This window comes from Achroia grisella, unplaced genomic scaffold, assembly GCF_030625045.1.
Source record: "Achroia grisella isolate CSIRO2021 unplaced genomic scaffold, CSIRO_AGI_Agris_v1 utg327, whole genome shotgun sequence".
NCBI classification, from domain to species: Eukaryota; Metazoa; Arthropoda; class Insecta; order Lepidoptera; family Pyralidae; genus Achroia; species Achroia grisella.
The window spans coordinates 1,535,650-1,554,144 of record NW_026712799.1 but is presented as its reverse complement, the minus strand read 5'-3'; the positions used below and the strand labels follow the sequence as shown (position 1 = coordinate 1,554,144).

Genomic DNA, 18,495 nt, shown 5'->3' with positions numbered 1-18,495 from the left:
ATGATAATTTTGTTTTTGCCTCATATTTTATTGATTCTACATTCTTAGTCTATGTTCTTCTAGTCTAAATCCACCTTAAAATTAAACACGATTTGACACTGCTGGCCGACTCCATGAACCGTGCATTAATTTGTGCCATTTGTAAAGCCGGTTTAGATGCTGTCATGCCTCGAGCGATGCACGATAATTTAGACTTTAAGTCTCGAGTCTCGGTTGTTATTGTCTACACATTTACTTTTATTTTACATTAATTTTGTCACTAAGTACCTAGATTAGGATATAACTTTATGATTACTAGGTACAACTAATTCTATTTTCATCTAAATTGGATTGTGTAATCATTTTCTAATTTTGTATTATGCAGAGCATTCCGTTCAATTCCAAGCAATGTTGATTTATGGCCAAAAAAGTAATATTTTAAGTTTTAAAAATAAATAAGGACATGACGTAATAAATATTTTATTTTACAAAAAATTCTATCCTATTATAAATTCAATTAAAATCTAGATTTATTTACATGACATTAGTTTAAAAAAATACCAATGTTACGACTTACAATCTATACACTGGACGGCATGGATGCGGAAAATAAATTTCCTACTATACATTATTTTAATGATGTAGGAGAAGTAACTACAACACAGATCACAGAGATAGTATACAATTACATTAGTAATTTGTAATTTTTCTTTACAATCATCATCTTGGCATTATTTACACCATGCAAAATATAAATTCGATAAAAACTAAAAAATGTCTTTCATGTGGGGTAAGAATTAGATTCCGTTAATTTATCATCAGGCTTTTGATATAATACCGGTATGTATCTAGCATCAGCGGTGTGTGTGGGTGACGTGGAACTAGGCTCAGCAGTTGACGTGGGCGGGCTAAATGTAGGCAAATCCACCCGCACTTCGGACGGCGACGCTGTGTGACGGTACAACGCTTCAAACTGAAGCTCCTCTGGATATGAATGCGATCGAATCTTTCGCTCATCTCTAGCGTTGCTCGGGTATACTATCACAATTTTCTGCCCTTCACTTCTTAAAGCCATCGGTGGTAATGCCGTGCTAGTGGACGCAGCGGGTCCATTCACCACCTTCAACATTTCTGTAGGTGCTGCCCGAAGTTCCACAGTGGTAGTCGATGGTGTTGTCGTTGTAGTAGTGGTAGTTGTAGTTGATATCACAACAGGAATATCTGGATCTTCAGGCGATTCCATGTCTCTCTTTTCTCCAGGTGGACCTACTGCTCGGAGTGACTCTATTTTCATTTCCAATGTAGGAGTTGGTACAGGTACCGAACTTGTAACATTTAAATCGTCCATAGGTATATACCTAGCAGTTGGTTTAGGAACTTCTCTAGATCCGAAAATGGGCAATCGAGGTGCGTATGCTGACACCAAAGGTAGGAGAGTATCTCGAGCGTACCTTTCAGCCCTCGAAATAAAGGATGCCAATCGCGCCGGTAAAAATTGAACTGCGAAACTGGATTCCTCCTCAGTTTTATCGCTCCACGACATAGCTTCGTAAGTTGGCGTCGTAGACATGTCGTAGTTCTTTCCTTTTCTTAATGGCTGCTGAGTAGTCGGGCGTGGAGGTTGCGTAGCTCTCAATAGAGGTTCTGATATTTCAGGCAAATCGTCGGGTGAATCCGCTTTATGTCGTGGTGTTTTCCGAGGTCGCGGTTTTAAGACTGGTTCTGCGATTTCGACAAGTCCACTCGCGGCTATTTTGGTATTGGTCATCCCGAAAGCGCGACCACTGTCAGCTCCGCCGGTGAATTCGTAAGTATCGACGAGTGCGAAAGGCCGCTGCGGTGTGTCTTCCGGCAGCTCATTATCGAGAGGATCTACTAATGGTCTGTTCGTTACATTATCTTGAATTGTATTGTCATTGCTTGTCGCGTTTGGTGTATCAACGTCCTTAAACGAAAATAAAAAAAAATATATATATTTATATATACAGGCATTTCTTATAACCCATAGAAAATAACTGAATATGTGTAACATGGTTCCTTACTTCTTGTATTTGGCAGTCCCCAGGGTAGAGCGGTAGTTCGATAGATTCATCAGAATGAAGTACCATCCCTTTTTTACAGAATGAGGATCTGTAATAAAAATGCCATTTTGTAAAAAATAAAAAATATTCAAAGTTTTTAACATTACAATGAAATTGTAAAATAGTAGGTTCTATTTATATCACTATGTTCAATATTGGGATAAATAGAGAACCTACCTCCTACGAGAATTAATGTATTGTTAATAATGTGGATTAGTGGCTTCATCAGTTTAATCGCAACACAGTCTCCTAATGATTAAAATTAGATAAATTAACAGTATAAACTTTTACCGCTGGTGAAATATCATTCCCCATTCCATCATCTATACTAATATTATAAAAGATGAGAGTTTGTTTGTTGGGGTAATATTGAATCTCTCTAAATTATGTTTCAAATATTCATATCTTAGTTTTAATAAAATAAGAACTTCAACAATTGGCCCGTGAGAAGGCGGGGCGGGTTGTTAGTTATGAATACATATATTGAGTAGAAGAAATATGATATGTAAGTTACGTCTTAGCGAAGCTGTCAGCTATGAGCAGTTTGTCGAGTAGAATGGTGTTAGCGCCGGCACTGAGCCACCCTGAGTATGCGGCGTAGTGTAGGGATGCACGTAGTGGCACTCCTAGCGCCGGGTGCGGGACCAACACACGCGTGAATCGAGCGTGCGACCCCGCACCGCCCACGCTCATGTTGGCACCAGCACTTACGCTTCTCTCCTCGCGTCTGTAACAATAAGTTAATATTGGATATGGACACCTATATAACTAAACAATGTAAATAAACTGTCTTTTAAAATATAGGAAATTTGTTGAATCAATACTTGATAAATCCCGCTCCTTAACAGAGTAGATGAAAAAAACTATATAACTAATGTCATTTTTGTAAAATAATGCACTGCATGAGCGTGAGTTGAAATGTAATTTGTACGTACTTGGTCATAGGGAAGGATTCATTGAGGCCCGTGTCTCCGTGCAGTGTGAGCGTCACTCTGCCGTAGTTCACCTTCTCGCCCGTCTCGCTGCCCGCCCACACCGACACATAGTACTGGTGGGCTATAAACAACATATAGTTATATTATGTTTATACACACTGTTAAAATAACAAATTCTGATTGTGTAAGGTACTAGGTGTGATAATAATGTATTCACCACAAAAAGGCTCCTCTTCCCTGGTGAGTAAGTACAGTTGGCCGCGACCGAGTGATCGGTCGGCGTAGTAGCCCATGTTGCCGCAACGCCTTTGTGAGTCGCAAGGGAAACATCGACCCTGTCATGTCCAAATAAGTTCCGTTATTATTTGGTTAAATTGTGGAGACGTATATACCTACTACAGAATAGTTTTGTACAGTCACAGTGCTTTAGTCGATGGCAAATTTTTTCATCAGGTTTATTGTATGGTAGTTAGATTGATTGTCATGTAGTGATATAATAAACAATGGAATAAGGTGACAGTGTATGTGTTGTACACTGTATTGGCTAATCAGAAATGTATTTTTTATACTAAGCTTGTATTTAAAAGTATAATTCTGTTATTGTACGTTTTGTTTATACCTACTTCAAATTCTTGACTATCGATCGTATATAATATTTTTCTTCTATTTTCTATTTACCTATATACATATACATACGAGTATAATAATAAACCTACAACAGTATATATGACATGTATGCTGTTAGTTTTTTTGTCGTTCTGATCCTAAACAATGAACTAAAACGAATGTAACTGTTTATACAGTTACATGAAGCATTATAGTTTTATGTCAAATGGTGAGTACAACTTATGATTTAGTTTATAACATCGACATTATATTAAACTCATATTTACCTCTAAGAAAGTGTCGTAATTTGTACATGGAAAAGCAGGGAAGTGGCATTTAGGTGAGACTGAATCCGTGAAGAACTTGTAGGCACGACGGTGGTTGCACAACGAGCGGCCTTCGGGTGACGGCGCCGCCCACGGCAACACTAGATCTGACACTGCGCCCACGAACCTTACGAAAATATCCAAAAAAGTGACTTATGTTTCGTTTCGATTTATGTTTTCGACTTACGTTTTAGGCAGAAGACTTTCGTCCTAGTATGTAATATTATGTTATCTGTGGTCCTAGTAAATTATTATTGTACTTTTAATCTTCCAGGAACATCGCACTTGTAGTGCATAACAAGAGTATCAGGTACATGACACAACATGTGGTATATTTTAGAGAACTTCAGTTATTAAAATTTGAAAGAATTGAAAATTGCTTGTTGAAAACTTTATTAATACCACGGTACAAACGTTTTTAGGTACTTATGAGTATGTTTATGGTATATTGATCTGGGTGTTTTCTATGTATATATTTATCTGTTCCGGACCACCGCTTAAAGATTATATATAGTCATAGTTTGTAGAAATAAGTTCGATTAGATATAGCAAATTTATAAATAGTACAATTGTTACATAGTAACACCTTAAGAATAGTAGATTTGATAGGGATAAGTTTATAGAGATTTAAGTACTTTATGTTATTATTTACAAAAATACTTGACAAATAAATGATTATAATGGTTGTGGTTTCAATCCCCTAAAAATAAATAGGTCGGCAAATAGAAACAGAATAGAATATAGTATAAAAAATAGATCCCAAAATACATAGGGATCTTTTTATAGTATCATTTCATTTGTAGATATGTAATAATAATTGTAATGTGCGTTGCGCGGCAGCATTCGTTCGACTGACGCGCGACCTCGCTCTCCCGCGCTATATATATATGAGGGGGAAGGGGAGCGAGGTCATATAAAAGGCGCGATCCGCGAAATCGCGAATTATTCCTAAACCGCACGTCGCGCAGCGCACACATCATAATAAAAATGTAAATTAAAGATGGTATTGACGTTTGATGCACAAATTGTAAACACAAAATGTAAGATTGATAAAATATAATAAAAATTATATAAAGGGGTGAGGAGAATAGGGCGGCCAAGGGTCCGCTGGCTAGTAGCCAAAAATCGTATATAAGTAGCGTCCAAAAGCGCTACAAATCATAGCGAATCTGACCTCAGCATAGCGAAATAGATCTCTGAAGAGCGAATCTGACCTCAGAATAGCGAATTCAACCGGAAAAGAAATCAACCACTGAAGAAATTCTCCTCGCCTCTGCATTCTGAACCACAAGAACCGTTTTCTCATTTACTGCCCGTCCATCATCGCCATCGTCAAGCATAGTCGTCACAACCCTTTTCACGCATCGTGTCATCGCATCGTGTCACCGTCGCATCAGCATCGTTTAAACGTCCTTCTCAGGACGAATCATCGTGGTGCCTATAAAGAGGCACCTGGTCCTTCACCCGCAACGCGCCCGCGGCGTTGATTGAGGCCCTTCAGGTAGGGAGTGCTTTGAAAAGGGCACTCTCTCACCTCGAGGAGGATAGATTGACGTCCGGGCGTACCAGCGACTCGGTGCCTGCCGACGCGCCTTCCGACTCCCGGGGGCAGCGGCCAGCACATCTGCTGGTCCTTCGAGCCGGATCAAGAAGAATAGAAGATGCCCGTCACACGACGCAGAACTGGCAAAATGCAAGAGGAGAAGACAGAAGAGCATCAAACAGATGCAGAACAGGTCCCAGACCCACCGCGGAGGGAAAACCCGTTCCCTATTCGACATAGCATACCGCCGAGGTCGCCACAAGGGACACAAGACGTCGAAGAAACCGTCGTTCAACAAACAACGGCGCGATCACAGCTCTCCGATAGAGAAAAGGAGAGACAGAAACAAATCGCTATCGCCCGAGAAGAGGTCATTCGCTATCGATTACAGTTGGCGGAGGCCAAGCTAGCCCGACTGGAAGCCTTCGGAGAAGAAGACGAAGAACCGTCGGAACCAGCATCGCAAGACGGCCACAATAGGGTCGTCGAATGGCTCGAGCAGCGGTCCGAGCCACCACCACCTCCACCAAAAGCACCACCGAATCCACCGAAGAGGCCCACACCGGCGAGAATAGAGGAGCCGCTTCGGGGTACCATAGAAACTCACCAACGATTGGCACCCACAGACACCATTCAAGTTGGTGATCTCGCAACTGCAGTAACCGAAATCGTCAGGGCGACTACATCGTCGCTAGCGGCCGTCGCGCCGCACCCACAAGCGTCAACGTCGGGTCCCCTAGCAGCACAGTATAGAGGGGAACTCACACCGTTCTACGGGGCGCATACAGATTGGCTGGCCTTCAAGGCAGCCTACGAAGAATCTGCGGGGTATCTAACGCCGTCGCAGAACATAGAAAGGCTCCGGAGAGCCTTACGAGGGGAGGCTAGGTCAGCAATGAAGAGCCTCCTAATAGCAAACACGCCGGCCGAAGAGATCATGCACGAGTTGGAGCTCACCTTCGGTCGACCGAACAACATAGCAGAAGTCGAAATAGCAAACCTGCGGAGTCTTCCACCACCGAAGGACACACCGGGGGAGTTCTGCAGATTCGCCACAGCCGTCAAGAATAGCATCGTGTCATTGAAGACGTTGAAGAAGATCAACTTCCTATACAACCCGGAAGTGGCGAAGTTATTAATAGAAAAACTACCGCCGAACATTCGACATAGGTGGTATGTTTACTGCCAGCAACAAGCCCACGAAGACGTACCGGATTTAGTACAGTACTACAACTTCGTGAAGATAGAAGCTGAAATTTATAGCGTAAGCGCCGAACCCATGAAGATAGCAAGCATGGACGACAAACCGAAGCCGTCGGAAAGTCGTGTTCAAATCCGTCCGCAGCGAACACATACAGCGAGTAAGACGGACAGCCCACCCCGCCACAAGCCAACGTGTCCCGTGTGCAAATCAAATTCGCACACGGCGGCGCAACAGTGTGAAAAATTCAAGAAAGAAAATAGCTACGGGCGTTGGGAAATAGCGAAGGCACAACGTCTGTGTTTCCGATGCCTACAATATCGAACACAGACACATAACTGCAAGACGAAGACTTGCGGAATAGATGACTGTCCACGTATGCATCACAAATTGTTGCACTACAGGGCAACGAGCGAGACACAGAAGACAGAGACAGCAACAGTATCGACAGGCGTCTCGCTCACACGTTCACCGCGCAGTTATCTCAAAATACTGCCGGTGAAAATAGTCGGACCTCGGGCCAGCATCGACACTTTCGCCCTCCTCGACGATGGATCTACCGTCACCCTCATAGATGAGGAAATAGCCACAAGAGTCGGCGCGGAGGGGCCGACAGAACCACTGAAAATAGAAGCACTGGCCGGCGCAACGGTTCGAACAAATAGCTCGAGACGCGTAACTCTAACGTTATGCGGTTCAGAAGAGGAGTATGAGATCTCCGCCAGGACAATGAAGGGACTCAAACTCGCCAAACAACAAATAGAAGAAAGAGATATCCGACGATGTCAACACCTGGCTGGCATCAAGAAGATACTGTGTTACCACGACGCCACACCAACGATCCTCATCGGCCAAGACAATTGGGAACTGTTACTGGCCATAGAAGTTCGCCGAGGATCTTCGTCACAACCAGTCGCATCGAAAACTCCGCTCGGATGGGTGCTGCATGGAGCGTCCACTCGCAGTCTCGGCCATCAAGTCCACCATGTATATCATATACGTGAGGGGGCCGAGGATAGAATAGAAGAGGAATTAAGAAGATATTTCCCTATAGAATCACTAGGCGTGCTGCCAAGAAAGACACGCGCCGACCCTCAAGAGCGAGCACTACAGATACTACAGAAGAAGACTCGCGCTCTGCCAGATGGGGGATATAGTACATCGCTACTGTGGAAAACAGATAAAGTCGAGTTGCCGAACAACTACGATGCGGCGCTCAACAGGCTGTACAGCACAGAGAAGAAAATAGATAGGAATCCACAGCTGAAAGAAGAATACGAGCGACAAATAGCGCTCCTAATAGAAAAAGGCTACGCAGAAGAAGCCGCCACCACCCCATCGGACGCCCGCACCTGGTATCTTCCGCACTTTCCCGTGCTTCATCCAGCTAAGCCGGGGAAAGTTCGTCCAGTCTTCGATGCAGCCGCTCGCGCCAGGGGGACGTCACTCAACGATCATCTGCTGACCGGTCCGGACTTACTTCAATCGTTACCAGGGGTGTTAATGCGATTCAGACAACATCCAATAGCCGTCGCCGCAGATATAGAAGAAATGTTTCTACGAATAGAAATCAACGAAGAAGATAGAGATGTCCTGCGGTTCCTGTGGCGACAACACCGGCGGGAGGGACCACCCCGCGAATATAGAATGAAGGCAGTGATCTTCGGCGCCGCCTGCTCACCGTGCATCGCTTTGTACATCAAGAACCACAACGCAGAACAACACAAGGAACAATATCCAAGAGCAGCCGACGCAATTATCCATAACCACTATATGGATGATTACCTTCAAAGTTTCCAAACGGAGGAAGAAGCTATGAGAATCACCCATGAAGTTGACACCGTACATAGGAAAGCAAAATTCCATTTAAGGAAGTGGACATCGAACAGCCCACAACTACAAGAAAAATACAACAGCACAAGAATAGAAGATAGGACCGTCTCCATAGATAGAGCCGACAAAGAAGAGAAAATATTAGGCCTCACATGGAGGCCCGCCACGGACACATTGGGCTTCAACTTAAATATAGCCCGAATTCCGCAAGAGATAGTCAACGGAAGTCGCACACCGACGAAGAGAGAAGCCCTCCGGACGGTCATGTCTCTCTTCGACCCACTAGGAACAGCATCGATCCCGCCCACCGGAGACCATCCGGTCAGCCGACTCGCCCATCACCAGAGGCCGTTCACATACACAGGCGTGGACTTCTTCGGGCCTCTTAGTGTCACCGTGGGGCGACAACACCACAAACGCTACGTCGCGTTGTTCACATGCTTGACAACGCGAGCAGTACATTTAGAGTTAACCACCTCATTGTCTACAGACTCCGCAATATCCGCACTCAGGCGGATGATGGCCCGACGAGGGAAGCCAACCGAGATCTGGTCCGACAATGGGACCAACTTCCACGGCGCAGACGCAGAGCTACGTCGCGCCGCCATAGAAGCAAGTCGCGAAGACGCGGCTAATCATCGTATACGCTGGCGGTTCATCAGCCCCAGCGCACCATTCATGGGCGGAGCGTGGGAACGTCTCGTCCGCTCCGTGAAAACAGCATTAGCCGCCACACTGCATGAGCGGCACCCTTCGGAAGAAACATTAGTTACACTGCTGTGTGAGGCGGAATATACCGTGAATAGCCGTCCGCTCACACATGTGTCAACTGAACCGGACGACGAGGAAGCCCTCACGCCTAACCACTTTCTACTGGGAGGATCGGGCAAAGTGCAAACTCCGGGAAGCTTTGAAGACACCGATATCGATAGCCGGAGTCACTGGAAGAGAGCGCAGCGGCTAGCAGACCACTTCTGGAGCCGATGGCTCCGGGAGTACCTACCGGAACTTCAACACCGGCGGGAGCCCCGCGGCACGGGGCAACCTCTGCGCATCGGAGACTTAGTCCTGATCGTCGACTCCAATCTCCCGCGCAACACATGGCCGCGCGGGAGAGTAATAGCAGTGTTTCCCGGCCCAGACGGCGTCATCCGAGTGGCCGACATCCAGACCAAGAATGGCGTGCTGAGGAGGCCAACCAAACGACTCGTGGTCCTGCCAACGGGAGTTGCTGATAGTGAAGAGCGGGCTCCGGAACCAGACAAGGCTCCTGCAGCGCCCTCGACGACCGCTGCAGCGGCGGGAGAATAATGTTCCGGACCACCGCTTAAAGATTATATATAGTCATAGTTTGTAGAAATAAGTTCGATTAGATATAGCAAATTTATAAATAGTACAATTGTTACATAGTAACACCTTAAGAATAGTAGATTTGATAGGGATAAGTTTATAGAGATTTAAGTACTTTATGTTATTATTTACAAAAATACTTGACAAATAAATGATTATAATGGTTGTGGTTTCAATCCCCTAAAAATAAATAGGTCGGCAAATAGAAACAGAATAGAATATAGTATAAAAAATAGATCCCAAAATACATAGGGATCTTTTTATAGTATCATTTCATTTGTAGATATGTAATAATAATTGTAATGTGCGTTGCGCGGCAGCATTCGTTCGACTGACGCGCGACCTCGCTCTCCCGCGCTATATATATATGAGGGGGAAGGGGAGCGAGGTCATATAAAAGGCGCGATCCGCGAAATCGCGAATTATTCCTAAACCGCACGTCGCGCAGCGCACACATCATAATAAAAATGTAAATTAAAGATGGTATTGACGTTTGATGCACAAATTGTAAACACAAAATGTAAGATTGATAAAATATAATAAAAATTATATAAAGGGGTGAGGAGAATAGGGCGGCCAAGGGTCCGCTGGCTAGTAGCCAAAAATCGTATATAAGTAGCGTCCAAAAGCGCTACAAATCATAGCGAATCTGACCTCAGCATAGCGAAATAGATCTCTGAAGAGCGAATCTGACCTCAGAATAGCGAATTCAACCGGAAAAGAAATCAACCACTGAAGAAATTCTCCTCGCCTCTGCATTCTGAACCACAAGAACCGTTTTCTCATTTACTGCCCGTCCATCATCGCCATCGTCAAGCATAGTCGTCACAACCCTTTTCACGCATCGTGTCATCGCATCGTGTCACCGTCGCATCAGCATCGTTTAAACGTCCTTCTCAGGACGAATCATCGTGGTGCCTATAAAGAGGCACCTGGTCCTTCACCCGCAACGCGCCCGCGGCGTTGATTGAGGCCCTTCAGGTAGGGAGTGCTTTGAAAAGGGCACTCTCTCACCTCGAGGAGGATAGATTGACGTCCGGGCGTACCAGCGACTCGGTGCCTGCCGACGCGCCTTCCGACTCCCGGGGGCAGCGGCCAGCACATTATCAGTTGTTTAGTATTCATAACATAAGCTCTGCTTAGCTTGGGACTAGATGGCGCTATGTAAATTGTCCAATGATATTATTATTAGCTTATATAGATTAGCGCTTTTATTTCACGATAATTAGGGAGAGAGAGTTAGTTACAATAAGTTGGTATTTGGAGGCATAATACAGCGTGAAAAGGCAACGCCTGGCTTCATGTATATATCTGTGTAGCTGTACATGTGTATGTTAGGTTGCCACTTACCATCAGGTAGGCAGATTGTTTGTATTACAGTTGCATAAAAAACTAGCACTAAAAAAATTTACTTACAAGTTAGAACAGCCATGTTGTACTCTGCCGCCGTTTGGATAAAAGTCAACATGACCCAGAGGCTGCGCGGCGCCTAGCCCGCCTAGAATTAGGGTTTCACCATTCGAATGAATTACGTCTACGAATTTAGCATCACTGCGATCCAATCGAGCTCTCGGGTCTTGGAATTCGAAAAGCGGACCTGCTGGGTCTAGACCTGTAATATAAATATGTTGGATATATATAATAGTATTGATGGAACATGAATAGTATTGGTAACTAGTACTGCAAGCCACTATATTGTCTAAATGATAACTAAGTACCTATCACCTGTCGGGTTTAAGTAATAACTAAATTATTTTATTCTTATATGGTGGGAGGAAGGGAATTGTCAGTAACGTGGACCCTGTCAGGTTGGCCTTCACACAGTTTGGAAACCATCGTAGTAATTTGTTATTTGCCCAGATGCCAACTGACCTGACTTCATGCTCATTTTACCATCCTTCACTGGTGCCCCGCCAGTGTAATGAGATGGGACCATGAATAATAGTGTACTAAATTAAGAGAGGTAATTAATAATTACCTCTAAATCGATAGTTACAAGTTATAAAGAATGGATTACCTGTAATGCGGCTTATATTTCGAAGTTCAGAGCCTGCGAAGCCGGCGACATGAGCGCCCAAACTAAATCCAATAAAATGCACGTCTTCGAACCGCAGATCTATGTGCTTTGCTAAACCTGTTGAATAAAAATTATTCAAGCTTTTACAAAACGAAACTAACTTTTGTTCTTACGTAATTAGTACCTACATGTAAATAGTAAATAGTGTAGACGGAAATACTAATTTTACTTAAAAAATAATTAATAACATGTCACTTTACAAACAGTTACCTTCTTCAATTCTATTCGATTGAATATACTCGCATACTATATAACATCGAGCAGAGCAACTAATGACTAAAACATTGATTTAATTTCCGCAAGTTACTTGACCTACATATATATTCTAGAATAAGATCTATAAATATTTATTATAATAATCGATTACCTTGTAACAGCATTGCCAACTGCTTACCAACGAGTCGCGTATTAGCGGCGGCTCGAAGGTAATTGGGCATGGACGCGCCGCCTTCCCAGTCCACGCATACTACATTGCATTCCTCCTGTGAAATTGAAACTAGTTATATCACAGATCATGCTTTCAATTAACTTAAGTGAAATAAATCCCAGTTCATGTTTGCAAGTAGTAAACTGACAAAAAAATATACCGGGATGTTTAGAAGATGACTGGTAACTGGCGATCTAGTATTGTATTCATGTTTTAATGTAAAGATTAAGGATGAATCAACTGACTGAGGTATAACATATGTATTAGACCTTATGCAAAAATAGCAACATATGGTAATTACCAATGGTGCCATAATGTATTTTTTGGTAACTATTATGCTGTTTGCCAAATTCAATTGACAGTTACCATCAGCTCATTTGTTATTTAAATTACATTAAACAAATATTTTATTAACTATCTTTAATAAAAAATGACTAAAATGACACTAAGAATTTGTTACAACAACCATAAAGCGAGAGCATACCGTAGAGTTAAAAATATCTATACCTCTATCACCCCTCTTGACAATGAAATGAAATATACTCGTAGATCTATCAATTCGATACTTACAACAGCCATTAAAGCAGAGCGCATCTCGTACACCCAGACATTGTCACAGTTGGAACCGAATCCGTGTACTATGATGCGTGTGGGCCGTGAGGAGTCGAATGCTCGTGCGGCCCAACCCCACGCTGCCGACATGTTGCTAGCCGATACCGCCAACAACGGTTGATCTCCTCTATAAAATTCATCACCAATTCACCACATAACATTTCGTATGTACAGTAGCAGTATCTTGGTTGTATCTAAAGTTCACGCAGGATTCTGATATGCTATATATAAAATCAATCAATCAATCCATATTTTCATTAGGTTAGGCCAAAGATTACAAAATTTGGTTTAGAGCGTTTAAAAAGTATAATTAATTAGCATGTGTGTTAACTAAACTTGCTAATTTATATCTATTAAAATATATATTTAAAAATTATTGAATAAAAAATTGACAATAAAATAAATATTTTAAGATCACATCTTCTTCTTCATCTATTTAACTCATCTTCATAAACTATTGCATTGTATGTAAACTAATCTAGAATACTAGAATGTGCCCTAATATAAATTTAAATCTTAAGGCACATTCAAGTATTCTAATATATTAAACATAGGTAGTTTTATCTTAACTCACACGATCCAAGGAAAACACTTAAAAATTAATATAGTACCCATTTTTAATATTTTTATAGTGTAATAATATTATTTCGGAATATTATTATTTCAAATTTGCATTTCAATAATAAAATGAACGTACTAAATATTTTATTATATGTTAATTTGCTTTAAATGATTTAATTAGTTAAATAAAATACCTGTTAATAGTAGAGTACAAGAGGAAGTGCGTGCCGACCTCCTGTGGAGGGCTGGGCAGTGTCTCGAGGTATGCGAAAGGGCCTGCATCCTCAAAGCACCCAAATTCTCCATAACAAACGCTGCCTTGTGATCTTTTACTCCTGAAATAACGTTTTTACAGATTTTAATCTATATTTCCATTTTTTTTTTCAATAATTAAATAGTAATAGTGATGTCATAAAATTATATATTATTGCTACAAATTACATGGTAGTTCAATTGACGGTAGGTGGTAATTATGGCTTATATACATGAAGACTCCCATGGATAACACAACACGTCATGCGTGGATGGTAGTTGTCAGGCAATTATTTTTTATTCCTGAGGATTAATATGTATTTTCTCGATATCCAATAACTTTATTAGTGCCATAACTTACCTATTAAAACGAAAGCATGTTATTTGCATTGACTACTAACTTCCAGTAGACCACTTGAAGCTATATTTACACAACTATTCATAGATGTATTTATTTTATTATAAATATTTCTATTTTCTTGGTGAAGAAACATTTTCTTTTACGTATGGATATCCCTGACTTTCTACAATTACAATGAAATAACTGCATCTTAATGAGTTACAATGAAAATACCTGGTTATTAATATATTATGAATAGATACAAGAATAATACGTAATAAATAATACAGTAACTTTTTATATAGGTAGTAGGTATACCATATATAATAGTTAAGTACTTAAAATTTAGCACTATAAATGCAATTGAATATTAACGTAGGTCAAGTATACCTACTTTCAAGGTTGTTACGTCTATCTTTACATACCTAGTATGAAAAGAAGTCGCTTCTGCCGCTTAGATCTTATAAACTACGCAACGGATTTTATTGCAGTTTTTAGCAATAGTTGAGTGATTCAAGAGGAAGGTTTATATGTATAATACAGGAATACCCCTGCCAAGCCAGGGCGGATAGCATATTATTTATAAATGGAGGGAAACTTGTAATTTCGTATTTTAGTTCTTAAAATGTTTTAATATTAATTAATTTCGAAATTTCTTTATACCCATTATTTTAATTATAAGTGAAAAAGAAGTTGTCTATTTTTATATTATTGTACTGAAATGCTGTATCTTTAAATGCATTTATACCACTTCAGTAATGTACTTTATACACTTACAAAACAATGAAACTATTGTACGAAAGCGTGTGAATATTTAACATAATAGAGTTATCTTTGAAACTATAATAATTTGATACGGTGAGCGAATACAAATGCTCACCTTTAGAATTAATTTCTTTTCAATAGGCGCAGTTCTAAGTGGGGTGTCAACATATGAATGTGGGTGCATTCGGACAATTAAATTGTAGTCTGCTGTGAAATTAATGATTTTGTACTATAGAAAGTTTATACAAAAGTGAAACTGGAAGTGAAAGCTATCTATACTTACTTAGCTATCACATTTATTCTTATCTGAAATCTGTTACGAATAATGAAAGATACCTATTGTCCTTCTTTTCTCTTTACCTCTAAGCAATACCCTCTGGATATCAATATAGTAAATTCCTGTATTTGTTATGTAATTAGAATACTAAATAAATTTATCATACGGCTGATGCCGGATACCTGAGGTCGGTCGATGATTACCTATATACATAAAGAGCACCATGGCCATGCCGTTATCATGTTATGTCCATGGTACTCCTCATTTGGTACTATTCTGGAGAACTAAGATATTATACCTCCGCTCCCTGTAATTTCAGTGCCATATCTCACTCCCCAACCAAAATACAGCTTACAATGCAAGCTGCTTAGCGGCTGCAACAGGTGTCAGAAGAACTTATTACAAAGTCTACGGTGTATTTGAGTATATTACAATCGATTATATAATTAGGTTATACGTCATCCATGATAGTATGAATAATTATATTATTATAAGTACTGTACCCTAACAGAATAAATAACCAGCATGGCCGAAAAATTAAAGTAAGCCATCATATTTTTCATGCAGTAATGTTCGCATTATATACGGTGATTTTACATTTTAAAACCAATAAATAAATAAAAGAAACGTGTATGAGTGACATCAATGTTACGAATTGTGACTACACAATGGTTTTTCTTCAAACAAATTTTTGTCGCAAATTATTTCTTAACATTTTCTTAGCATTTATAATTATTTCTGTACAAATATACTGACATGGTTGTGTAGGAATTAGTTTTAACATGTGGTTTTGAATCGGAATATAGAATCTAGAATGAAATGATACGGTTTTTCTTATATGATAGGTATAATATAGCATACCTGAACATAATATAAATCTCTTAAGTAATTCTTGATCCTTTCTAACGTATCGTATAATAAAATTGATAACGTTAAAGCAAATCAACTAAAATAGAAACTATTACTACAGGATTGACTAGCAAACATGTAGTAAAAATACTAAACTACCTAAGTATTGTGGTATCTATAGCTCTGAGCTGAGGTAAGAGAATAAAGAATAAAGAACCCCGAGTTTATTTGCTTATGAAATAATTAATTATCTTCTTTAGATATAATCTTAGAAAAAAAAGTTAAAATTATTTTCTAAGACATAGAAAAAATCTAAGAATTATTCTTATCTCATAAATTATCATTATCATATGTCCAACCTTGTACGAGCCCGCTTTTGTTCCCATTGTTGCATTGAAGACCTGACGGCGGCCAGCAACTCGGCATCGTGACGTTCGTCTTCCGCCTCCTGTGCAAGTGACAATGGGTGTCCCGCGCCACGCCATGGCTGCAACTCTGCATCTGTCGCGAAATTATTATGATATAATCTTTTTAATAACACTAAAAGTTATACAGTAATTATCATAACAAAAGGCAAACTTGGTTTTAAGTTTAACCACAGATAATATAATAATTATTATATAGTTTATATCAAATATTTATAAGTTAAACTTAAGAAAAAGTTTCAAAATGAGTAAATATTCAATGAATCTGTGTTTTAAGATATTTATAAGATTTTATCATAACACTTCCTTAAGTAACTTGTTTTATAACAATAGTAATCGTAATAAAAACCCTACCAGGTGACCATTTATTAATTTATCCCTGCAGGACATCAATTTGTCTCAATGAGCCATTCCTGTATGTCTCATTGAGACAATTTGATGATATTGATGATATGATATGATGGATTAGGATATTACCCCACCATCAAGAGGTTTTATACAGAGTTTTACATTGAATTTTTCGTTTCATGGACTTATTTGTCTCATTCGCCATTTACAGTATTTTAAGGACGGGGAGGAATTTATTACAGTAACATAATGCACATACGAATACAATATATTTGCCACTCTTGAACAAATGCTTGGTTATTCGAGCGATATATTTCTTATTTAAAGAAGTGTCTCTTAAATAAGCAATGGAGATTTATATTGTACAAGTAATATAAGCAAGTGAATACTTGCACGCGCAATTATAAAACATACTACTACTTGAGTTAGAATAAATTTACCTTGCTCGTAATTGGCTACATTTATATGAATAAAATAGTCGACATTCTCTATTTACTGACGATTTAATCAAACAAAAGGAAGGTTTACGAGTTAAGCTTGTTAAAATTATTGTTGTTTGTTTAATTATCATGCAATATTGCAAACTTGACTCAAAGAACTGGTTTTCGACTGTAAATATCTCACGATAACCGGAGTTTCGGGACGTGATATGATATAACAAACTGTTGTCAAATTATATAAATCCTTTCAAAAATTATAACTTAGTCCGCAGAATGGCAACGCTTTATTGGGTGAAATAATGTAAGTATTTTGTGTGTTCGTGGTGATGTTCAACACACCGTCCGCTGTCATATAAAAATTAAGATTAGGTACTCATTAAGTACTTAACCCAATATGTAGGTATATTTCACCATTCTAAATGAATATGTTTCTGCGTAATTATTTTGACACAAAGTAAGGTAGAAGTTCTATGTATTTTGTTTCTTCGAAAATCAGTAGGTAACCTAAATGCTACAGTTGTTTCCGGGTGTGCTGTACAACTGTGGACTGCTTTTTGCGGTACTTGTGACCTTCTTTTGCCAGGCTTCTAGGACAGTATGTAGCTCGAATGTTGATCTGCTATGGTTGAAAGCAGGCCGCTCCCAGTCACGAGAATGGTGGGAAACTGGAGGTCTACTTCATGGTTCAGTTAACATAAGCAGCGTGCGAATGACCACGGATGATTTATATCTACGTCACGTTTTAAACGACTTCAAAAAATAGAAGGTTCTTGTAAAGATCGACTAACTTTTATCGACTACTATTTAAGTTTTAATGTTTTAGTATTTATTAAAACAATTCAATAATATATTAAAATCTATTCTATAGTACAAATTAATTAATAATTGAATGAAATTATTTTGATTTTATAATATATATAATAGTAGGTACGGCTATTAAGAGAGAAAAATTAAATGTTAATTTGTAATAAAATTGACTCTTTCACTAGTGGCCGTTACTGGTATTATTAATTATCAAATAATGAATATGAAATTTTTCTGAAGTAGGTATCAAAGGAGGTCAACCATTTTACTACATCTTGACTAGATTGGACAAATAAATGCAAAGTGCGTTGGATGTTACCTAATGTAGAAGAATGGAATATTTTGTCAACTACCTATATATACATACATAACTTGTTAAAACTTACATAAGAGTACAACGTACCTATACCAATATTTATATATTGGGTGAAAGAGTAGGCCATTTTCTACGGAAGGAAGTATTT

General features: G+C 39.7%; 1 protein-coding gene across 1 annotated transcript in view; it reads right to left on the bottom strand.

Moving 5' to 3' along the window:
- Positions 1-36: 36 nt before the first annotated feature.
- The window catches only part of LOC131843600 (uncharacterized), a 40,397-nt gene continuing 21,938 nt past the window's right edge, over positions 37-18,495 (bottom strand). The window contains exons 3-14 of the mRNA XM_059192272.1: positions 16,374-16,515; positions 13,726-13,866; positions 12,929-13,097; positions 12,299-12,413; positions 11,872-11,988; positions 11,271-11,466; positions 3,889-4,054; positions 3,213-3,330; positions 2,996-3,116; positions 2,575-2,787; positions 2,022-2,109; positions 37-1,924 (exon numbers count right to left, since the gene is read on the bottom strand). Coding sequence (XP_059048255.1) covers positions 761-1,924; positions 2,022-2,109; positions 2,575-2,787; positions 2,996-3,116; positions 3,213-3,330; positions 3,889-4,054; positions 11,271-11,466; positions 11,872-11,988; positions 12,299-12,413; positions 12,929-13,097; positions 13,726-13,866; positions 16,374-16,515 — 2,750 coding nt within the window. The 3' untranslated portion in view covers positions 37-760. The remainder of the gene's footprint in view (positions 1,925-2,021; positions 2,110-2,574; positions 2,788-2,995; positions 3,117-3,212; positions 3,331-3,888; positions 4,055-11,270; positions 11,467-11,871; positions 11,989-12,298; positions 12,414-12,928; positions 13,098-13,725; positions 13,867-16,373; positions 16,516-18,495) is intronic.